Here is a 24,490-nt window from a genome sequence, read left to right on the forward strand (position 1 = left end):
TAATTCCTCAATTTTGAGATGAAAAAGCCCAGCTTTCCGCTGGCCTGCATGATCACTGGTACTTCAGCAAAGCAGCTATAAATTACACCAAATTTGCACAAAGCTCGAGCAGGTAGCAATGGCTAAACCAGGTGCAACAGCATGAAGGTAACACATTATTACTTCTTGTTCCCTACTGATTCATTTAAAAAAAAAAAAAAGTCACACAACAGCCCATAGGAAACAGGAGTACTTCTATTTCACAGGGCTCCTGCTGGCCTAGAATGAAGGACTTGAATTTTAACTCCCTCATGCTGCATTGTAATTACAGTATGGAGACTTCAACATCTGTTTCCTTTTCTCCATGTTTCCCTCAGTATTGGGTGTTACTGCAGTGAAGTCAGCAGGGAGGCCTGCTGGTATTATGTTAGTCTGTTAATTTTCTATAGAGGAGCACTGGAGCATTTGTTCAGATAACAAGTTCAATCTCTTATGCTCAGTGAATACACGAACAAGCAAAGATCTTGCTCCTCTGATGTTTAATCAGCCCTCTCATATTTCATGGATCAGCTGTAAATATGAAGCTTTCCCTCCAGTAAGCAGGTTTTTTTGTTGGTCTCCAAACAGTTAAAATATAAGAGGGGAAAAAAATGTTCTTGCTTGTATCAAGACAGGAAAACCACAGAATGGAAGACTTCCGCTTAACTTTGAAAGACAGGAAATGGCTGGTGTTGGAAAGGGAACAGGTAGAAGAGGAGTGAGCTAGGGGATATCTGTGGAAAATCAGCTATTCCACAGATACTTCTTCTTCAGCTCTGTGTTCTTTTGGGGGATGGAGTTCCAGGCTGACCCCTGTGCTCCAAGCCCTTTATACAATTCCCAAGCACCCACCCCAGTTCTCTACTTCCTGCCTCCTCTGACACTGCTATAAATATCCTGCCTGCCTTTCATAGGTCCAGAGAAATGCACATTGCAGATAAAATGGATCTGAGGTGACAGTATGAAACAGCTTTTAGACCAGCTCTTGTGAACTGAATGACTGTTGGGTCCTCTGCTTTATCTTGTGAAGTATGAGATTGCTGAGTCCCCTGCTTTGAATTTCTTGAAGAGTGAAACATCCTCCTTATTTATCATGCTCACCTCTGGATTAGGATGCATAGGTGTGTTTCTAAGGAAATTATTTCCTCCAATAAATAATGTGCTACATGAGGCACAGTATTGAAAGCTGAAAGAATTCTGGTATTTGGGAGAATGTAGGGTGGGGAAAAGATGGAACTAGTTGAGAGACCACACTGCATGCAAAGTATTGCACTTGCAATACTGAATATCTTAAATACTTTGGTGAGGTGGATCAATCCAAGAGGAAATAAAACAGCAAAGTGATCCCTGGGGCACTTAAATAGCCATCATGTACAGTACTTCAATAGTCACAAAATACCCAGCCCTCCCTTAGCATCCTGCAGGGCAAAAATCACAAACCCAGGGAAGCGTGGGAAGACAAGAGCTGCAGTTCCTGTGCAAGAACTTCAGGACTGAAAAAGATAGTGCTGGGGTCGGGGCAGGATGATTTCTTAAGCCCTTTGTTTTACTCTTAAATATGAAGAGCAGCACCTGTCCCTTTTTTATTTTTTCTTTTTTTTTATTCCCCAAGGGGTTGGGGATTAAGGATTTAGTTGGTTATTTCCTTAGAGGATCAAGATAAGAAAAGAGACTTCAATAAGTCTCTTTCCATCTTCTCTACAGACAGTATATTTTCAATAGAATTAAGCAGCTGACCTGCTTTCCCCTACTGTATAACAGTTTGCAGCTTTACAGAGAAGCAGATAAATAGAAGATTTTATAATATCAGATAGAACTTCTAGGTGTACTTTAGGAGACTCCAAGTTATCACAGGAAGGTTTTAAGGCATTCAGAGAGAAGCTCAACTAGATCAGGTGGCAAATAGCCAGTGACCCTTATCAGTATTTTGCCTTTAACACCTTTATTTTGGAACAAAAATGGCTGCAGCAGAACCTATGATAGTGAGTCATTTGCATCATCCAGCGAGGCTGGAGTCCTGATGCTGATAAAATATACCTCCCAGAAGCATGATGTGGGATACTCTGACTTTCCCAAAGCTCCCTTCTCAGGCTGCCATCTTAATTCCTTGTTATTAAGAGATTGATTCAATCCATGGAGTTTTAAGTTCCTCCCAGAACTCTTTAGAGACATATTCCAACTCTTTTTTTCTTTATCAGGATGAGTGCCTAATCTACCTCCCACATGCATTCTAAATTGTAGCTATCTCTTGAGTTTGCCAGTGTATTCTGTTTTCCTCTTTTTCTGTTTGACTGGGAGACCAACAGGATGGGAAGCAGGTCCTTGCCAACCTTTATTCCAATGGCAGGTTTAAATTGACTGAAGAAATGGTGTAGATTGAGCGCATCAGACCACACCTGTCTGGTGTATTTGGCTGTATGGGAAACAAAGCTTTCGCTAGTACCGGAAAGTTTTCAAGCCAATAGGTTCCTTCCTGTCGGTGCAAGATCTCGTGCTTGTTTCTGCATGCCCTTCTCTCACACCGATTTCCTCTAGTACTAATGGCTGTTGGAAGAGCTGGGTAAAGGAAAGCACCTAGTCTTTCTTTCCCGCCTGTCTCAGAAACTGCTTTCCTGTTTGTCCTTTATGCAGCATGGCAGCTTGGGCTATTGACGTAAACTTTGTTCTTTGTGCTGTTCAAAGCTCTTCTCTTCTGAATTTGACATTGCCTACTCACATCCTGACTGCTGTTTTGACAGAAAGAAGGAAAGAGGACAGAACAGGATTCTAGTGTGGTAGTTTTCTTGGCACACCCGGGGATTCACATTTTTGTGCAGGTTCGGTGTTTGTTCATCAAATTGTCATAAGGTCAGCACATGGCAGGATTCCTCCAGTACAGACTCCTCAATATATATGTGGACCAACGTTGGAAAGATTGACCGAAGTTGTTATTGAAACACTGTGGTGGTGCTTTGAGAAAGCATCACTAGGTTGCACTGTTGAAAAATACGGGAAAGGCAGTTTTGGTTCAAAAAAATATCCAGGTCCTGAATGAGAGGGAAGGAATTCAGAGGAGTTTTCTGAGAGGAGTTAGGAGCTTAGCCCACTTGGTTCCCTTCTCTGATGAAATCCACCAGAGCTTGCAGTACCCCATCTTAACGTGGGCAATTGCAACCAAAATGCTGATATATATCATTTCCCCACTGAATTTTGGACTGTATCTTTTACTCTACTTTTTTTCCTCATGTGAACGTCTCTGCTAGAGTTGCTGCAACATACCGTATTGTCATAAACATACTGAAATGCAGTATGTGGACAATCATTGTACACTGGGATGAACGGGTGTCAAATAAAATAAAATAAGTCTTGTTTCTGTGTGTTCCCCAGGTATTTTCCTTTGCCAAAGACCAGGCACTGAATGGAACTATACACTCATGAGTTAGCTGCATGTTTGCCTGCTAATTTAATAGGAAGAGTAAGCAGGATCTGTAATGCTTTTACCCAGAAAAACAAAACTATGTTTTGGTGAGATTTCACTATAATGATGGTTTCAGAATATATAGGCAGCAAAGCTAAAGCTGACAGAACCAGGCAATGCCAGTCTGCTTTCTGCAGAAGCAGTAATGTTTCAGCTATTCAAGATAATATTTCTTCTCTTCCCTGTTTGGAAGGCGTCAGGGGAATCCTTAATTGTCTTGTTGTGTTTTCCTTAAAATCCCTTAACAAAAAATGTTACTGCAATCTGAGGCAAGGAGAATGTAATCTGTGGCTGTTTTGCATAGTTGGATAATTTGTTGTTTTTGTTTTTAAGCCAGCTTGTGACTCTCTGAGGCTAACACTGTTCCAAATCTTATTAATAGCAGTCCTTGACATTTTAGAGGTTTTATCTTTTCATTATTATTCATACATGCTCATTTCTGAATTTGCTCATGTGCACTTGCACTTCCTCAGCTTCCTTGCTAGTGGAAGGGAGCTGTGGAAGGAAACACCTTCCACAGTGTGCACCAACAGCATGGTTTTGTTAACTGGGGTTCTACTTATCCCACAGACTGTTAGAAGTGAACATGAAACTATGCATTGGTAAGCCACACCTCTGATTTTTCTCAGGGGAAAAAAGCTCTGTAACTATTCTTAGCTGGTATATTACATGTGAAATGAAGTAGTTCCAAGGGGATGAAAAACTGCTATTCAGAGGGAGTACCTTTATGCTTTGGTCTTCTCAGAGCTACAGCAGTTCAGTGTTGACTCAAAGTGTATCCTTGGGGTAAGAGCAAATCAGAGCCCGGGCAAGGCTGCCAAGCCCAGGCTTAGACGTGTGCCTCGTGTGCGTGTGTGTACATCTCGCAGTTCGGTGATGACCCCGGTGACTTCTTGAACTTTTAATGACAATGCAGCTGTCTGTTCATGGTGCTAATTAACCCAAAATCTGATTCCTCCCTCCCCCTCGTTATCCATTGCGTGAATGAGATGTGAAAACAAGAAGAGGACTTTTCCCGTGCCCTTAGGGCTGTCTGAGCCTGGCAGCAGTGACCCTGCCTGAGCCGAACTGAAAGAGCTGCTGCGCAATGGCCCATACACTTTTTTAATGGACTATTAAGATTCCACCTTCTCCCCCTCCCTCCAGTCCTGTAACAATTTGGAGCGATATGGCACTTAGGGGAAAACAGCTGCAGGAATAACTTTTCTTTTCGAAAGCCAGGGACAGCTGTTCAGTTTGTAAGTCTAGGGATTCCTCCACTACTTATTTAGGGCCTGATCCCACTCCAGTTAAAATCAGTAGAAAGTTTCCAACTGGATTCAGCAGGCAGTTGAAGGAAGCAGCTTCAGGAAGCAGCCTGCAATCAAACAATACTGCTTCAAAATGTTGGAAACAGCCAGAAAGGAAAATGAGAGTAGGAAAGCATTTGTCACAGAGTTGACTTTCTGACTTGCCTGCAGGCTCAAAGTACAAGCACTCAGCAGGCCAATGAGGAACAGGTTAAATTAGTGTTTGGGGTATCCTAAGTTGCTTTAAAAAATGGCTTTTGTAGGTCTACGTTCATTTAAAATCTGCAGTGTTGGCAGACTTTTATTGGCACAGTGAATTAAAGGACTGATCTTTGATGTTGAATGCTGATTTTAGTTTAGATACTCTGAAATCATCGGGGATAATGGCTTACTTTTTGAAATTATGCAAGTTCTCAGCACCTGCAGCTCTCGTTGGTATGAATTTACTTGCCATGTCTGAAAAATGAGGAGAAAAATAGAAGTACTCTTGCTTCTGTTATTAGAGATTGTTGTTGTCACCTGATTTATATACAGTAAAAGAGAAGGCTGGAAACTTGCTGAGGAGGGTCAGATTTTCTGCTTCATAAAAAATTTTGAAATGGTGGAAGTTTATTCCATCTGAAATGTGAGGGAAACTGATAATATTGGAGTTTTCAGCATGGCATTTTCTAGGAAAAGTGATTCAGATACATCTAAATCGAATGTTTTGAAGGATTAATTGCAAATGCCCAATTTGACTGAACGTGTCATTTCATATCAACATTAAGACTTCAAGTGCAGTTGAAGAGAATTGCTGATGCAGGTTAAAAATAGGTCAAATATTTCCTGAGAAAAAAAAGAAAAAAACCAATTTTGATGAAGTTGATACTTTCCTTAGAAATTTGTGACTTAAGTAAAGCCATGATCCCTAACAGGAAAAAGCCTTTCCAAAAACATCCCCGATGGCTTAACAGTAACAGTTTCCCCTTCTAGAAGTGATGATTTTCATCAGGTTACATGCTACCTCTCAAACTCGGAGAGATTCCAGTTCATTAGTCCTTCTGGGCTTAAAGCTAACTTTTTCTGAATGCTGAGAATTACCTTTAAAACACAAATCTAGCTTTTCCTGAATGCTGAGAACTCCCTTTACAACACAAACCTAGATTCCCTTTACTTGCTCCAGTCCTTGTCAATATGCTGTTCTCCTTGCGTTTACTGCATTAATGAACAAACAAGTTTGCTTTGTGATTGTGTTGCTGCCAGTGGACTGAGATGAGGTATTTCCCCTTGTATTTCTGTTAGTTCCCTCCCTGTCAATGTTTAAACAAGCTTACACCTGTGTTCCAGGTGTGAGCTTAACTCCAGCCCTGAAAAGCTGGCTCTTGGGAGCGTGGTTCATTACTTTGCCAAAACAGTCCTGTTACTGCAATGTCTGCGGAGACCGAGACAGGCAGGAAACAGTTAGGCTTGGTGGATACCCTGGAAATGATTACCTTCTCTGTAAACATTCAGCACTGCAGTATCCAGAGAACTTCTGCCTCCCAAACAGTCAATGGGCCTTAGAGCATTCAAAAATAGCCATCACTGTGCCAGGGCAGCTGTGAAATGATTACCCAGCCGTATCTTGTGACCTTTAGGTTTTTTCCTTAAAAGTTACAAGGACACCTAAGAAGTGATATGGGAATGCAAGCTTACTTCCCTCAAACTGGAAATTTATGTAAGTTTTCAGTAAGAATTCTTTCAGAAGCTGTTAAACTTCAGTAGCACAGATGAGCTAAGTGACTGCTACATTCACTTCAGAGTGAATCTCCATCAGATTCATATGGTCAGACTTGAGCATTTCAATTTAAAACCCACTTATTATCAGCACGGTCTAAGAATAAAACAACAAGGGTTAGTCTTTAATTTGTATAAATATTTGTTGTGCAAAAAAAAAAAGTCAACAATTGGTGGTAGACAGCCACGAATAACCATTCAGTGTGTTCTCTGCACTTACACAAGTCTGGCTAAGAATCATAACTCATGTCATTGGTAGCACCAAGGATGTATAGAAGCACCCTAGCAATGATACACTACTTCTGGAAATCCATTTTGATTATGGTCTACTGGGTTGTTAATGGATACAAAATTCTGATGCAAAGTATGTGTGAAGAAAGTTTGGGTAGCAGAAGAATGAGATGCGGTTTCCATGGAATACCTTAGGCTAGTCTGTCAGTAGGACAGTCAGGGAGTTTGAGCAAAGTGTTTGAAGAAGAAAGGTGACTGGCCATTGGCTATCTACCTTTTCTGCTGTCAATGCTCTGTGGCGTTGCACAGGGAGAATCCTGTCTTCAGAGCCAGAGGATGCACAGTGTGCAGTGTTTGTGTTGTTCATGTAAAGAATTGGTGGGTTTGGGTTTTTTTGGATTTTTTTGATTGGTTAGTTTTTTACCTGATTTCCACAACAAATCAACACTGAGTTCTTCAGGCCTTCTAAAGTCAAAAGTGAAGGATGATGCTTTGGAATGCAGTTATGACAGGGCACTATATGGACTTCTGGAAAGTTCTGGAGAGGTGGGCAGATTAGTCAAATTGCCCTGGTATTTTGCCCTAACCTTGACCTTGTATTGTCCTTGTCCTTGACCTGTAGGATGCTGGGAACTGTGGTATGTGAGGTGCTCTCAGGACTCAGGGAGGTTTCCTACTTGCTTTAACGAACAGTGAATCAGGATCTGAGCACCACCTAAAGCTTTACGTGGTGCTCAGACTCCAGGGTAAAATTCTTCATGTACCTAAGATCAGCTACATGGTAGTAATTACTATGATTACATAACAGACATTAATAAAATGGGCAATTAGTAAATTCCTTAAACATTGCGATATAACCAGAACTGTGTCATAGAGGTGTCCAGTGTATGTGAACAGTCTACAGATGCTGGCAGCTTGAGAACAATTGATGATGTCTCAAGAATGGTGAGCAAAAATACTCTTTTCACTGGGGAAATTGTTTGAATGCAGGTTTAATTCCAGGGTCTGGCAGACCAAATATTAGGTCCTGTCAGGCCCAGTGTGAATAGGAGCGGCAGAGCAGCGCCTGTAGGCCTGACCTGGTTAAATATGTATACCTCTCTGGTGTGGACAGCTGCTTAGCCTGTCAGTTTAGTGGAAGTTTTCTAATGCAGGAAGGAATTTGCAGGCCCACCCAGTACCCTTGAAATCTATACATGTTCCCAAACAGTTCTTCCTCTCTAGCTCCTACGTGCAAAATTGAGCATAAACCATGTGATCAGCGGAGTGCAGCCTCCTCACAGAACGCTGGCACCCGTCCCAGATGGGCAAGGTGCTGAAGCAAGGAGAGTCCTCTGAAGTAAGTTGATGAAGCAGGGAGTGTCCAGGCTTGTGGCTTTTGATAATCCCTCTTTTGAAAGGGCTGTCAGAGATGCCCTACTTCTAATGCATAGATGAAAAACTGCCTTCAGATGTTCTCTTTAGTAGGACTGTCTTTCCTCCTCCTCTTCCTCCTGTTGAACTATTTGGATCTGGTGCCCAGTGGATTTGTGGATTGCACAGTGGGTTAAGAAGGACTAATATATTGGCAGATTTGGCTCAAAAAATTTTATGTTGCGTCCTTAAAGAATACAGTGATGAATTTATGATGCTTGTTAACTCTGGTTATACTCCAAGGGAAATCTTGCTCTAGAAGCAAAAACATGCCAGTTCTATGTATCTGGTTTTACAGAAGTCTCATTATTACTTGAAATGCCAAGTCACATCTACCAGGTTCAAGCCCTGGGCATTCACTGGTCAGGTGCTGGATCAGAACATCTTCCCTCACCTCCTCTTTGATGTATGTGAGCCATCTCTTGGCTACTTAGTGGAGACAGTGGGTTTGTTCTGAACCCTGATATCAAGCTCCAACACAACAGCCTGTAGAAGAAACGACCATAGTCCAGTAAAGCAGCTTATCTATGACTTTTCAGGCTGGGGACTTCCCTTTCTCAGCAGAACTGAAACTTCCTGGGTAATTTATAGTAAATTAAAAAAAAAAAAAAAAATTAGAAGGGTGGGTCTACACTGCCTCTTCAACCTGAAATCTCATTGTGTACCCATTTTGATGTACAGCAGAAAGCAGCATCATTTGAGGACTGTATTACCCTTGTTTAGTTTCAACAGTACTTTAAGGAGTGCCCATGACCTCAGGAGAAAAAAGTCGGCCCCATGTGAATCAGAATGGGATTTCTGTGATTGTGGTAGTGGTAGGTTTTTGAAAATATCACTTGATCTATTTTAATCACTTTAGCACTCATTCTTGTAGTTTATCATCATGATCTGTGGAAATAGAAGATCAGCCTCATTACAGCTGTATCACTAAATCACAGGCAAAGGACATGTTTTCTCCTTGCAGAGGCTGCTCCCCTAACTGTACTCTTTAGGCAATTCATCTCTCATCATATGCTCCAATTTGCTTTCCATGTTACTGCTCACTTGATGGGTTGGGAAACGATCAATGCCAGATGCACATTCCTTTCAAGCAGTAAATGCTCCTGCAGCAGTAAGTTATGTGCACCAGCTTCTTGTTTCATTAAAATCGCATATGGTTTCCATTTGCCCCTAATTGGTCTCACATCAGCTCTGCCATATTCTCTGAGTGGAAAGCTTAGACCTGTGACTCCTTTGAACAATTCCAAAGAACTGTGGGAAACGAGAGTCTTGTCTCAGCCTGGCTTCCCCTGGTCCTCTATGTACTGTGTTGAGAAGTAGTTGATCTGGAAGAGAGGCCTGAACTAAATCTTATTCTATTGCACCAATTGTATGTAGACAAAAGGAAATGGAAAAGGTGTTTTGAGCCGAGTATTGCTCTGAATCATATGCTTGTTATTTTTATCCACTGTTGTAAGCTGGCTTTGGAAGAGCTTTTGTGTGTTGGTTTTGACAACCGTCTTTCCAACACTGCTAACCTTGGCTGAAAGCATTTCTGCCTTTGGCAGTTGTCAGAGACAGAATGAGGCAAAATGCACTCTGCTGAAAACACTCCTTGGAGAATGCACTCTGCTGAAAACATTCCTTGGAGAAGGCATTCTGCTGAAAACACTCCTTGGAGAGAGATGCGAGATGCCTCTACTGTGCTCTGTAGATGAGACACTCCCTTCCCCTCCCTCCACTTGTATCATTTTTCCTTCCTTTTCTCTGATTCTTGCCTACTGCCTTTTGCCTTTAGTCTGAATTCAGCTTCCAGTGATGAGTTAAAAAATATAGGTGGAAAGTAAAAAAAAGCCTGCCAAAAGGGAGACAGAAAAATGTCTAGTTGGCAGGAATAACATTGTTTTCTCCTTTTATTTTACCAGAGGGTTCTCAATCCTGTAGGCATGCTCATTACACAGTCTGTAGTGTCTCTGCTTAGATCTATCGCAAACCTAGAATATTTTGTTGTTGCAAGCTGTGAGACTAACCCAGCAATGCATGTAACTCTAGTAACCTAACTCTTTGCCTGATACAGCTAATCTCTTATGTCTGCCTGGCTTCACTGAGTTTATTAGGTATAATAGCTGGTAATAACGAACAGTGTTTTTTTGGTTTTTTTTTTCTTTTCTTCCTTTAGCTTCCCTGTGTTTTTCATGAGGTATTTCCTGAAGCTAGTTTTTACATGTACTGATTATGGATCTAAGAGATTCTACTTGGATCTTCTAAATGGATATAAATGCATTTTAGATCCATCCATTCTTCCATCTCCAGTCAGTCTTCCCTCTGTATTCCTAAAGGTGTGTATGATGGGGAAGCAGGGGGACTAATGTCAGGAGTTAAATGGAGGGGAAGTGCTGGGCAGTTGAAGAGTCTTTGACCAAGTTGCATATAGGAACCTGAAAGAAATGTCCAGAAGAGAATTTGCAGGTTCTCATTTAACACAGAGCTCTTGTTTCTGTCTGTTTCTAATGTATTTCAAAAAGTGCTTGGACTTCCATAGGATCAAATGCACCATTTGGGGAGGGAGAAAAATGATTGATACTGCTGCCATCACAAAGGTTGTATCTAGTTAATAAGCTACACGTGAAATGCCAAGCACTAACCAAGTTCTGCTTGGTTGTGTTATGCAACCTTGTTGCTTTAATTTATGGTCTTGTCCTGATGGAAGGTCTGACACAATCAGATCATACATCTTGTATGAAAAAAGTTGTATCACTCCTTATTTTGCAGTGTTAGAAATCAAGCAGCAGAGCATGTTGTGCAAACAGAATTTTAGTGGCAAGGAAATCTGCAGGGATGGGAAATGTGGTTAATATTTAGCAAGTGTAATTTTGATCATTTGTTTTATATGGAGCTTAGGCCTGGGCAAACCCATTTAATTGCCTTCCACTTTTTTTTGGGGTGGCCTTCAAACAGACTTGCCATGCCACAGATGGGAAGTATTTTTGGATCTGTAAAACAAAGGCCAAAAGTAAATGTCATAATTCTGGTTAGAACAGGGGAAGGAGGATTATCTGTGTCTTGCTTTTCTGTTTTTATTTAGACTTTCATTGTTAGTTACCAACATACTTGCTGATGTAAACGCACGTCCTTTACAATGTGATATTTATGTGGCAACTGACTAGCAGAGGTGAATGGTGTTGAAAAGGTGCTCTTTCACTGTTGGTGTTCCCGAGAGCACTTTGAAAAGACGAGAAGTCAAGATATGGAGTGCCAATAATGGGAACTATTTTGTTGGTCAGGGTATCAGAGGAAGGTAACCAGCAGTGAACCTCTTAACTTCACTACCTTTTTTTTTGCTTCCTTGATGTTCTTTGGTGATGCTGTGTACCAGCACAGCTGAATTTGACTTCTTCAAAGACAAAGCAAAAGGGGTTTGTTTTGCCTTTTTTGGCTTTGGATGAAGGTCATGATGGAATGAGGCAAAAGGAAGCTTCTCTGTGTTTTTTTTTCAGCCTTCTTGTGCTTTGCGAGAAGCCTTCAAATTCAACACTCTGATGCAGAAAAGAACTCTGTTTTGGTTATGGAGGAGGTGACGTTCAGTATTAACAGGTCATCAAACCGGCTGGAGGCTTCTGGATTCTTCCCCTCTTCATAAATCCCCTGCTGTAATCAGTGTTTCCCTCTCCACTCTGCTTTCCTGTGGAAGTGGAGGAATGGGTGAAGAGCTGCTATCTCTTCCCCTTCCAAAAGCAGGCACTAGGTACTTGCTGCTCATAGAAGCCTTGCAGCCACCAGGCAATTTAATAGAACCTCCCAAGAGGCTACATACAGTTGGGCCACGCTTCCAGTTCAAAGGATACAATCCACTTTTAGTTATGGTCCTTTGGTTTTAGGGCAGCCAAGAGTGTTGATAGTAATTGCTAACAGATCAGCCAAGGGAATGAGAAAAGGAATGCATCTTGTGAGAGTGAGCAAGGGAGACAGCAATTCCATCTTAGCAGCACCATCAGCACCAGTACTAGAAAATCTGTGTGTAAAAGCATCCCACATTAGGGGATACCCCCATAAATGACACTAATATTTCAGTAATGTGCTAGGTATACTCAGGAGTCTAATACATACCGGCTGCCTTAGCCCTGTGTGATGTGAGCCCTCCAGCATGTAGCAGCACAGAAAGGAGATCTTGTGAGGCAGATCAAATTGGAGAGCTGCTAGTAAAGCTGGTAAAAAGGTCTCAGTAAATTGCTCTTGGAAGTGAGCCCTTGTATAGTCTTTGGATGAATAAAATGGCAACCATCCTCCTTGGCATGTCACGTGTCTGGTGTTAAAGCAGTGTTTTTAAGTGTTGGTGTAGTCAGTTGCCTCAGGACCAAAGGAGTTTTTCTTCAGCCTTCCAGTCATGTTGCTGCTCCCTATATATTTTGTTTAGCCACTATGTCAGAGAGTGGCCTGGGAGAATAACTTGTCCTGTGTGTCTCCATTAGTAAGCAACGAGTCCTCCACATCCTTCACTCACTTAAATGCAATGAGCATGCATTTCAGCCAAAGCTCTCACTTAAAATTACTCATATTGTGCACCAATAAAATAAATCCTTGAAACAATAATGAGAAGTGTAGCAGTTGTTACCCTCCTGAGCTGTTCATGGTAATTGGTCACAAGGGAAGTGGATTTGGAGCAAATCCTGGTCTCTGAAGGGTGTGCCTCCATTTAAAATGTTGTTTATGGATGACAACCAGCCCACTTGCATGAAAGCATCTGGTTCTCATGGTGCACTTGAGCAAGCAGCTGGGATTGGTGGTGTTAGCCTGGGTCTGTACCGCTGCCCTCTCATCAGGGGAAGGTAAGATTTGGGACAGAGTCACCATCTAGTGGCTGGTCCCGATAAAGGACACGGGCTGGATTGAACTGGGACATTTGATGTTGCTTATCAGTTGGGAAAAAGAGCTGCCAGACATGTAGTAGTTAATGTGTGCCTGGATGGAATTATTTGGTAGCTACAAGTCTTTTCACTGTGTTGTTTCCTCAGCTTGGCAAGTGCATGTTTTAATCTCTGTTTTTGTGCTCCTTGACTCATGCAAAGAATGCCTTCTGCCATCTCAGATGTAAAGTCAATGTCCTCTTCTGCTTCATGCCTTGCCTTTAGGCCAATTCTCCCTTGAATCCTTGAAAAAATGGCCACAGAGTAAGTGGCAAGGTAAAGAGTACTTGAGTTAGATATGTATGCATATGGGCAAATAAAAGGTCACTTTTTCTCGTTCCCATTCTGATTTGTTTGCCTTTATAGGACCTCATCCAGTGACATTTGGAAAAGATGTAGGTGATTTTTGCCTGTATTTATGAGTGTTCTTGCACCTGCAGACAGTTTGTACCACACTAGAGATGCCAGGGAAACACAAACTAGTAGCTGCTGGCACTATACTAGTCCTGGCAAATCTGAGCCATCTCTGTTTTCCTAACTGCCAAGCTAGTTTACATTAAAAAAAAAACAAAAAACAAACAAACAAAAAAAAAAAAACCAAACAACAAAACCAAAAAAAACCACAAAAAAGCCAGGGAAAAGAGATAAATACACTAATAATTTGTGATACATTCTTAGATGCATTTCTTGAATACTCAAACACAGCGGGTTATTATTTTAATTTTGTTTTTTTTGAGTATCAAGTAAAAGCCTGGTTTCCTTCCTTTCATGAGGGGATGTTTCCTCCCTGCATTTTTTAATCATTTTAGTCAATTGTTGAGAAGCAGTACATATGTTTTCTCCTCTTTGTACCATGGCATGGCTGCCATGCTTATCTTACCAAAATTTATATCCTTGTCTAATTTAGCTTTTCATAAATAATTACAAATCACTCATGAGACCTTGCCAACTGCTTCAGTCCCACAAAGTGACCTGACCTGAAACCCCAAAGTACTGAGAAACATTCATCTTGGAGTATTTTCATAGGCAGTGCTTCAAAGGAATTGCGGTTTAAAAATATGCAGCTATTTTGGTGACCACTTGTGTGGGATAAAGTTTCCCATCAGTAATAGCAGGACTGTAATAGAGCTTCAAGGAGAAGGGAGGAGCTCAGGAGAGCAGTCACAGCACCTTTTGCCTCATTCTGCTCAAGAAGTAGGACTCTGCAGCAGTAAACAGTCAACTTAATTAAATTAACATGGACTGAATTTGCAACAGAAATGCTGTAAATTTCAGGTAATTTGCAGAGGGTTAAAAGTTCCTCTGGCAAGTATGCATGGCCCCTGCTCAGTCAGGAGCAATGTTCTGTATTTTCTGGTCAGGTGTGAAGAGTGGCCCAGCCATGTAACTGAGGAGTGGTGGCTTGCAGGAGCAAAGATAGGGACTGGAAATACATGGCTGCAGGTGTGCAGAGTGGAGCTCTGCTCTGAGCAAGGTGTGGACACAAGTGGCTCTCCTGTGTGGAGCCTTAAGGGGTTGAAGCTACACATGCAAGAGCAGTTTTGAGCAGTTCTGTCCATCTAGCATTTATCTTCAGTGGCTCAGAGGCATCTCATCCTCAGGGATGGGAATTTAACCTCGCAATTACAGGTGATAGACTTGGAACATCCTCTGCTACTTGGCTTACAGCTCGTTTTTTCCTTTAATAAGGGAAAAATTATGCAGTGCGGGTTCTTTTTTCATTTCTAGCTCTTCAGTAAAGAGCTTAGCTAGAAACATTACCATTGGAGTGATAAAGGCAACTTCTCCGAAAAACAGAGGGCTTGACCCTCTTACAAAAGGCTTGAAGTGATAGCCCACACTGTTTGTCGTGGCTTTTCTAGGTATTTTTCTAGGTATTTTTCTAGGAATTTGCTAGGATGGTTGTTCTCCAACTTTATTAGGGAATAATAGTAGGAAAATACAGAGCCTTCTACTTATTTGCAAGGGTATTATTAGTTGAATTCGGAATGCTCTTATGTCCTAGTGGAGATATGCATTTTGAATATTTGGTGAAGCTGTTGATTAGTCCATAAATCAAAGCTTCTGTCTGAAATTGCTGTGGTACCCTAACTAGAAGTCAAAGAACTGACAAGCTAGGAGTGAAATACATGAAGAAAATGGTTTTTTTAGGTATTTTGTCAGCAACTGAGAATGTGTTTGTGATCTTACATGCTAACTGTGTTCTGGTTTGGAAACCCTAGCATTTTGTAATACTGCCTTTTAGTATATTTCTTATAATTGTAAATAAGATATAAGATTTTTTTGTTCATGTTAGATGTGCTGGGCAAACACCAGGTTTTTCAATTTCAGTGTATCAGCAGATGAAGATAAGACTTTTGACACTCTCTGCTGTAGACTCCAGTGTTAGTGACCTGTCCTAGAATTCACAAAGCCTTAAGGAATTGTGTTCTTTCTCACTGACCCTTGGACAGTTTGGTTTCTATAGCTTTGCTGGTGGTTGGGGGCAGCAAGTGGAGGAAGCTAGTTCTTTAAAGCTATTTGCAGTCCTCAAGCACATGGTTCAATATAGCTACTAAAGTTTGAAGATGAGAGTAAATTGAAGTTGGAACAACTTGTTAAATAGAAGAATCAATAAAATTGCTCTTACTGCCATTGGGAAATAGAAGTTTAAAAAAAAATTGAAGTTTTACACTCAATGAATGAAGGTTTTGTTGGTTCTTTGAATCAAAGCCAGGACTGTCTTACCTAGTTTAAAATTTCTTTGACAAGTCTGGCTGAAGCACAGGATATAAATCAGAGTAGAGTGGATTTGTCTTCATTTCACACCACCCTCGTGGAACAAGGTCCAGGAACTGGTCTGTAAAACCAGACCTATCCGTTCCTTGAAATCTGTTCTTCTGACTATTCCAAAAGCTGGGACAAGCTTTTTGCCTCCTTAGTTGGACCTAGGTAGTGTAAAAAACCTTAGTCTTCTCTTTTTCCAATTCCTTCCAGTGGGCTTCTACAGATTTGAAACCTAAATAAGCTAAGATGCAACAAGATGCTTATTTAATGTTCTTTATATTCAGCAAAATGTATCCCTGAACTTTGTTGCTGCTGTTAGATAGTGCTGTAATGCAAATAACTCACTGTATTTTCCTGCTTCCACCTCTTTGGCTCCTTTCTATGCCTCCCTGCATTTTTTTTTGTTTTCTGTGATAGATTAAAATGGATAATGCCTGCCCTGTCCCTGAGCTTTGCTTCTCTGCTGAGATGAGCAGGTGGTTGCAGAACAAAGAGGATCAATAGAACAGTTTTAAAAATTTTCTTTTGTGTGTGTGTGGAATGCCCCAAAAATGGATGAGCAAGAGAACCCTTCATTAAGTACTGACTTAAACTGACATTAAACTTCCCACTAGATCAAAAAAAAAATCCTTATCTATGGGACCTCAAAATCCTTATCTGTGGTGGGTTGGGCTCAGTTGACATTGCTGTGGTGCACTGGCAGTACCTTATCCACAAGGAAATGCAGTGCAGTGTACATAAGATCTGATGGGTCAGCTTTAGTTTGCTTCCAGGTGACTTCTGGATAGCCTGGCAGCTTTCACTGGGCACTTGACGGCTGCTGAATAATCTGGTTTGCACAGTAACTGTTTGTTCAAGGGAGCATTTGTTAGTTTTGTGGCACCTCAGAGGTGGCAGTTGTAGTGAAATCCCAGATATTGGATATTCTAGTGTCCTGTACTGAGTTGTTACGTTTATTGGGGAACAGAAACTGCACTGGGCACACAAAGGACAATGTAAAAGTACTCTCCTACTGAACATCATCCTGTATGTTGAGAATTAAGGCATTACAAACTTTGCTTGGTGCAAAGATTTTAATCTGTCTTGGTCCCAGCTACAGTGTGCTCTGCAGATTTCAGTGAGACTTAACCACAAATAATGCTTGTTCTTATTCTTCATGTAGAACTGGATTTCCTCTAAATAAACACCTGCTTTGCCATCCCATTTTACATGCCTTCACTGTGTGTGAGACTTAGAATAAATTGAGAGGAAGGTTGACCTGGACTCTTGTTTATTTTACAGGATAACTTATGTAAACAGTTTTGGGTGGGGGGGTTATGTGAAGGGTATAGCAAAAATGTTTCTTAAAGTTGTCTATAATTTGCTGTATTTTTCTCTCCCTTATGACAGTGATCCGAGCTAAAGTGGTGGGGAAGAAGCTCATGAAGGATGGACCCTTTGGAACGATGCGATACACGGTCAAGCAGATGAAGGTATGTTTGCAGACATGTCCCACGGTCTAGTAGATATGGTAAGGAATCTAATCAACACATAATAACAAACACTACATACCTAACAGCACCTCCACTTTTTGTACTGGCTGTACAGAATGGAAGGAAACCAGCAATTGGTAGAAACTTGCCCGAAGAAGGGAAAAGAGCAGGAAGAGATCATTCCTGACATACAGTGCTGAATAGCTGAATTCTTCGATTATTTTAAGATTTCTGGTAGTAGAAGATGCCAGATGGTCTTCTCTAGGTACTGAAGATGTGTTTTGTGTTCAACATGCACAGTGTTAGACTGGAAATGCCAGCTTTTCCATGCAGCACATTCATTCAATCCAAGAAGAAAATTATGGTGGGGGTCTGCCAGCCTTGGGAGAGTGCTCATTTCTCTTCTTTCCTTGCTTTCTTTGTGACCACCAGTTAGGATTACAGCATTTTTTCCATGTACAAAACAAAATGAAAATCATATAGTGAAGTCTTTATATAAAGCTAATCGGAGCATTGTAGCTTTTAAATATTGTCCGCTTAGAAGAGCTGTGAAGTATTGATTCAGAGATGAAAAGAGGTACAACTACACCAGTTGTTTGATTTCTTTAGTTTCTTTCTGCAGAGCTCTAACTCTTTGCTGCACAAACTGCACTCAACCTGCTGCTTTGGACTTGGGTTTTTTTCTTAAACTGCCCCCTTGTTATGTAATGCTAAAAATCAGCCCTAGATTGTTTTTCTTGGCAATGCCATACCAGTCTTATGACTGGTTTATGTCTTTAGGAAAAAAAAAAAAAAAAAAGAAAGGGAATGGAAAAGCTTGGCAGAGACTGCAGAAATCTGAAACATATTAGACAAAGTAAAGGTTCAGAAAAAAACAGTCACTTGCCTTGTAACAGTAACTCTCTTTATAAGGCAGTTTATAGCTGAGCTCGAGAGCCGGGAGGAGGAGAGGCAAAGCCTGTTTCATAAGCTGTTGCAAAACTACGCACGTAGCCAAATCTGGTCCTGGCATGGCTCTTCCACAAAACTGGAATGCCTGCACTTAGTATTGGAGGGCATGAGGTGCTGGGCTTGTTGTCTTCCTTAACCTTAAAAATTTCTCTGCATGATTCCAAAGGAAATATATATTTGTAAAAAAAAAAACAAAAACCAAAAACAACTGGTTGTGTTGGCAATAATGAGAACACTGCCACTTTTTTTCTTTATGGCTGTTGTTGGCCTCATCAAGCCACTTTGTGCCTTCTTCTCCAGTTTTGTCACTCTCCAGTTCAGCAAGTGTACCATGCTTCACAAAACTATTCAGTGTCCACATACTGCAGTGGCTTCATCAGCTTCTCTTTCTGATTTCATCCTGGTCTGTCCAGTACCACTACTTTTCCTCCTTCTCAGTGCCAAGAGTTTGGTGCTTCCTGTCTAACATATGACCGTGAGCAGTGACGTAGAATAATGGTAGTCCCTTGATATGAACTACTACCCTTAACCACTCAGAACACTGCCCCTCTTCTAACTAAGACACCTGAGCCTGTCCTGGCTGTTTTCATTGGGTTATTCTGCAGCACGGGGCCTTTCTGCAGAAGCATTTCCACAGTGTTTTTTAGGAAGTTATGTGTCCAACAAAAGCAAGAGGGATTTTAAAGAGGAAATCATGTGTTGGTCAAACTGCCCTTATGTCTGCTGCTTAGATGGTGGGCTGGTGGGATGTTGCACTGGACATTCAACTGTGACCTTTGGCAGAAAGGAACCTGAAGCAAAGTGCTCAGTAGGACTGGAATGTCCGGAGGACAAAGTTCTTAATAAACAAACAAACCAACTGTCTTCTTTGGAAACCCTGCTGTCTTTCTGCTGAGCTTAGAGACTTTAATATAAAGAGGGATTTAGAGCCATACAGTGGGGGAGTTGAGAGTGACAAAGCAAATTTCTCTCTTGTTTGCTCCAATGAAAGCTAACTGTCCTCCTGCTGAAAAGAGAACCAAGGAGGCCTATGGCTCTGCACAGCTGCTTGGGAACAGCTCTGAAGATAAAACTAACATGTCAGTCTGCATAAACCCTTCTGCACCTGCAGGTGAAAAATAAACAAGCCATTTAGTCTATCAGCGTGTGCTGAATTGCCTGTGGAAAGCATTGAAAGCCTTAAAGGGCAATAAACCATCTCCATAGTCCTTTCATGGGCTCCTTGGAGTTTGCGGGTTAGATTCTTGATCTCACTAACACTCCTGAACTCATTGCTGCATTTCACAACTAAACCAGCTTGGGGCCTGGACTGGAGCACAAGGCCAGCCCACAGGGAAAGAACAGTGCCAGGCTTTCTAGAGTTCAGGTTTGTTGTCTGAAAAGGCCTTGTGCTTTTCCAAGCAACCTGTGCCTCTCCCCACTGCTTTCTCAAATAATATAAGAATACTTTGAGATCACGTGTCAAAAATCTGCACAGGACTGATCTAACCCCTACGTGTTCTGTGATCTTGCAGTGCATTCTGAGAATGGCCCAAGCCTATTTCAGGAAACTGCAAAGGAAACAAGGAGATAAGATATTTCTCCTCCATGAGCACAAACAGTCCTGGTTGACCATGGCAGCACCCTGCACAGGCTGCCAGAAGCAAGGAGACTTTCCTTGGTTTGTTGCTTATCTGTAAAATGAGTCTATGGGGGGAAATGTGATAGTCCCAAGAGGAAAGAAGTGGGGTAGGATTAATTTAGTTTAATTTTAGACAGACTAAAATGAGGTGTTGAGTCTTTCCTGCTCTCTTGATTGTGAATGGGTAGAGAGAGGAACCATCAAAGTACAGTTCAGCCCACAAGTTGTAGGTAGCTATTTTAGGATGGGCTGAGTTGCTCTGGAGGTGTTTGTTCTTGGCATTTGAATAGAGAGGATGCCTAATTCCTGTGAATTGCCTATATTTTAGGTAGCTGAAGATTAGGCAAGGTGTGACTCCCAGCTCTTAGTATCTAGTGCAACCTCACATGGTAGGAATAGAAGGAGGAACATGAACAGTTTTAGAGGGTGAAGTCATTTAAGCAGCAGGAACCAGCACAGGATTTGCCTGTGCATTTCTGAGGCAGTATGGGGGCTGCTAAGGGGAATGCTGACACAGAAGGAAAGAGAGCAGCACTAGCAGACATCACCATGTCATGCTTGCTAATACTTCATTCTCTGTTATTATGCTTCCAAAAATGCACATTTCTGGGGACAGGAGAACTCTGAGGTTAGCAGTTAGGAGAGAGGCTAGCTTTATGGGTGGGTTTCTTCTGACTGGTCTAACAGCACTTCCAAGACGTTTTGTATATCCAAAAATAATGCTCAAGGTATTGTTTTATTTAACAGTGGGCACCTGTAGAAGATTCCCCCTTGCCAATCTTTCTTTTTCCTTCCCTGAGAACCAAGATCCTACTGGTGAATTTTGTTCAGTCATCAGAGGGTGTGGGAGGCCCTGTCTGCCCCTGTATGGGTTCAGTCAGTGTGGCAGTGGCTCCCATCGATGTGGATCACTGAGGGCTGGATGGAAGTGCCTTTTGATAGGCTGAGCATGCTTTCTTTAGCAGCCCTTACAGTGGTGGCCCTGATGGTAATGTGAACAGGAAATTAGGTCCAGGAGCTGAAAAACAAGCCCCAGTTCAGCATCAATGGCTACTTCCTAGGCAATCACATTGGGCTTGATGGCTTAGAAATGCAAAAAGTGATGACTAACAGTCCTGTAGGAAGGACCTGAGCAGCTTCCCAGGGGAATGATTCAGGTAGCTCATAGCCCTGTGGGCAAGAGGAAAAAAGGGCTCCAAGTGTGCCTGCCCGTGTGCAGACTTTGTAACATAGATACTTAATTAGCCCAACATGACTGGGAGCTCAGCACTGTGAGTGACAGATCCCTTGCACTGCCATGCACAGTGTGCAGCTCTCTGCAGTGTTGGTTATGCACTGCCTGGAGGGACTGGGCAGCCCCAGCTGTTATCTTAGCTAGTTTTATCTGCTTAGATACCATTATCTGAGCTTCTTGGTGTGACACCCACTAGAAAGGGGTCTCGACACGTGACCTTTATTCTATGTGCCTTTCCTCACAGTACCCTTGGGAAGCATGAAACAAAAGTGTGCTGAGGCCTAAATAACTCATCCAAGGACAGACAGGATGCTTGTGCCAGAATCTAGATCTCCAGCTCTGTTGACTGGATTGGAAAATCTGAGTAGGTCATCCGATATTGCAGGGATAAAGCAGAGATTAGGTAAAGTTCACTTCTTCCATCTCCATTGAAAGACTTTGGCCACTTATGGATACAATGTCATATTTCAAGCATAATCTATGAGGTTTTGTTGATACAGTAGGATTAATTTTAAAAAAGTGCTTGCATATTTTAGCTGGGTATAGAAGAAAGGCTGGAAAATGCAAACTCTTTAGTGTGTCTTTTACTGTACCCAGCAGTGCTGTTCCTGAGTTGTGACACTGTTACAAGATCATACTGATTAGGGGAATCTAAGGAGAAAAAAAATTACCTGGCTGACATTCCATAGATGCTCCAAAGATAATTTGGCCTCTCAGCATAGCAGAATTAGTAGTAATTTTTTATGGTTTTATATTAAGTATTTGGGCCTAGCATAAAGTCTGTTAAATTAACAGATGTTCTTTCAGAAAGAAAAAGATTTGTTGTTTTTAAAGGAGGTGGGGGAATGGTGAAATACCCTGGGGTAATAGGAGACTTAAAGGAATAGAATGCAGCCTGGAGAAGAATACTACAGCTTAGGTGACACAGCAGCAAAGATCTATAGCTCTGGGATTGTTTGGGATTTTTTGATCCTCTTTTGCCTACATAATTAATATTTATTACTAAACTGAATGTGCTGTCTATCAGTGAAGATGCGAGAGAAAAGGATAGGCTGGGAAATGCCAGGAAACTGATTCTCTCTGACTTGTATTATTTCATCTTTAACTCCTAAATATTGGCCATTCGTGGAGTTGGCAGGGAAAAAAGAGTGACTGAGTGCTTTGAAAAGACAAAAAATAAAATTTAAAGATTAAATTCTCAGGAAAATAATCCTCTGTTTCAAAAATAGGTTATATTTAATGGGTCCAATGTACACATGTAGTTGTTGTTTCATTGCTATGCAAAGACTTCATTATGCTGCTAACAGGTGGGCATGAGTTTCTCTAAATTGCAGCAGTAAGGCCAGGTCAGATGGGGACATGTGCTAATTTCTGACTGAATCTAGCTGCTAGTGTATCTGTGGGCTCATGTTTCGAATAAACTGAGCTGGAAGAAAGATTATGAAGAAGGAGGAGGAGTGCAGAGGAATTATGTATACATGATATTTTCTTTATGGCGCCCATCAGTACGGGGCTAATTTTAGAAGATGGTGTAGAATTCAATGTCTGCATTCATTGAGTTAGAGAAACAGTAAGGCCTTGCTGAGGTCAGCAGGAGTTGCGTGTGCTACGCGTTTGAGGAGGAGGTGTCTGGCTTGATGACTTAGATCAAGCGCCAAAGGTTTGAAACTCTACAGCAGCAACACTGGAAAATAGGGTAATTGTTTAAAAGAAAAATCCCTTGGTTTGGAAGAAACTGTTTAAATCACATAGAGGAGAAAGATTCCAAGCTTGAACTAATTTTATTTCTCCCTAATTTTGACCTTTATAAGGGGGGGAAAAAATGTTCAGGATGTTGGCAGAGCCTGCATCACTGGCACTTTGTTCAGTCAGTGCCACTGGAACTAATATGAATGGGGAAAAACTGTCCCTGTGCTGAATTGCAATGGCTGATTAGCAGGTGGTTTTTCTGCTTTACCAGCAGATTTGGTAGGGAGACTTCCATGAGTCCAGCCAGTGTCATTATTCCTTCACTCTTGTAAAAACCAGAAAATTTATTGCTTACCACCACAAACTAGGAATGTAGATTGTAAAGAGCCTTAAGTGAAACTTGTCCTCTTAAGATGACTTAAAGCATTTTTATTCTTTCTCTAGATGTACCGGGGCTTCCAGATAATGCCACATGTTCAGTACATCTACACAGAAGCCTCTGAGAGTCTTTGTGGAGTCAAGCTGGAGGTCAACAAGTACCAATATCTGATTACAGGTAAAGGACCTTGTACTTCTCCATAAGCAAAACCTCTTCTGTTTTATACACACACCTGCTAAGGACATGGGCAGCAGTGTAGACAGCTCTACACAATTTCCTAAGATGGCCAACAGTATTCTGATGTTCAGCACTCTACTCTGAGTGACTGAGAGTCACTTCACTCTCTAGATGTCCCTCTCTTTCCTGAAGTGTATCTTATATCCAGGCATGCTGTGACAAGTATGTTGTATGACAGTTCATGGCTCTCAATTTATACCTGAGCTGGCATGTCTGCCACAGGGAACTGGATGCTACTGGGCTGTGTCAAAAATGGAAGGTTGTTTTTGGAATGAGCTGGAGAATGAGATGGGGAGGGATGGACATGTGGCAGTTGCCAAGTCTTGTTTCTAGGCAAGGTGTCAGTTCATTTGTTCTGTTGTTATGAGGAGCTGGAGAGCATTACTAGCCTGCATGTTGCTGGTGGTGCTCTCAGCTGGCATAACACTCCTGACTTTCAGAAGTGCTGTTATCTCGCTGGCCAGAGATTCCTGAACCAGTTAATAAAAAGAACGCCTTTGCTGAGCAGTGGCTGAAGCCAAACATATTGAGAGCATTAGTGATGGCAGGAAACTACAGAAGTGCTTGAGTTGAGAAGTGCTAACTTGTGACCATGTGTCTGTTTTCAAGGCCGGGTGTATGAGGGGAAGGTTTACACTGGCCTGTGCAACTGGTATGAGAAGTGGGATCGGCTGACTCTGTCCCAGCGCAAAGGACTGAACCACCGTTATCACCTGGGCTGTAGCTGCAAGGTAGGTGTGTCTCTAAGGTGGCATTCAGACATTCAAGCCCAAGAACTCTGTTTCTCCTGGCTTGGTAATACTCAATGATGCTGGAAGCCAGGAAGAGAAATAAGGACAAAAATTTTTACAAAGAAGTAAAGTTCATTTTTAGTGTTGAGACCAGAGAAGAGACAATCAAATAAAAATGCAGAGTCTATGCCTTTAAAACCCTGTCAGAGTTAATTGGAGTTGGGGAAGACTTTCAGAATCTATGCAGAATCGTTTGCAGGTGAATGAAATCAGGTACCAAAGGCTTGGCAAGATATGTCCAGCTTTTTTCCTGTGTAAACATTTTGAGTACTTAAAACCCCACAGCCTGGCACTGGAACTAAGA

General features: G+C 41.7%; 2 protein-coding genes across 8 annotated transcripts in view; one reads left to right on the top strand and one right to left on the bottom strand.

Moving 5' to 3' along the window:
• SYN3 (synapsin III) overlaps window positions 1-24,490 on the bottom strand; it is a 247,411-nt gene that overhangs the window by 99,350 nt on the left and 123,571 nt on the right. The gene's annotated exons all lie outside the window — the stretch shown is intronic.
• The window catches only part of TIMP3 (TIMP metallopeptidase inhibitor 3), a 37,493-nt gene that overhangs the window by 8,383 nt on the left and 4,620 nt on the right, over window positions 1-24,490 (top strand). Inside the window, exons 2-4 of the mRNA XM_068191093.1 lie at window positions 17,202-17,284; window positions 23,224-23,335; window positions 24,005-24,126. Coding sequence (XP_068047194.1) covers window positions 17,202-17,284; window positions 23,224-23,335; window positions 24,005-24,126 — 317 coding nt within the window. The remainder of the gene's footprint in view (window positions 1-17,201; window positions 17,285-23,223; window positions 23,336-24,004; window positions 24,127-24,490) is intronic.

Source organism: Anomalospiza imberbis, chromosome 5, assembly GCF_031753505.1.
Source record: "Anomalospiza imberbis isolate Cuckoo-Finch-1a 21T00152 chromosome 5, ASM3175350v1, whole genome shotgun sequence".
NCBI classification, from domain to species: Eukaryota; Metazoa; Chordata; class Aves; order Passeriformes; family Viduidae; genus Anomalospiza; species Anomalospiza imberbis.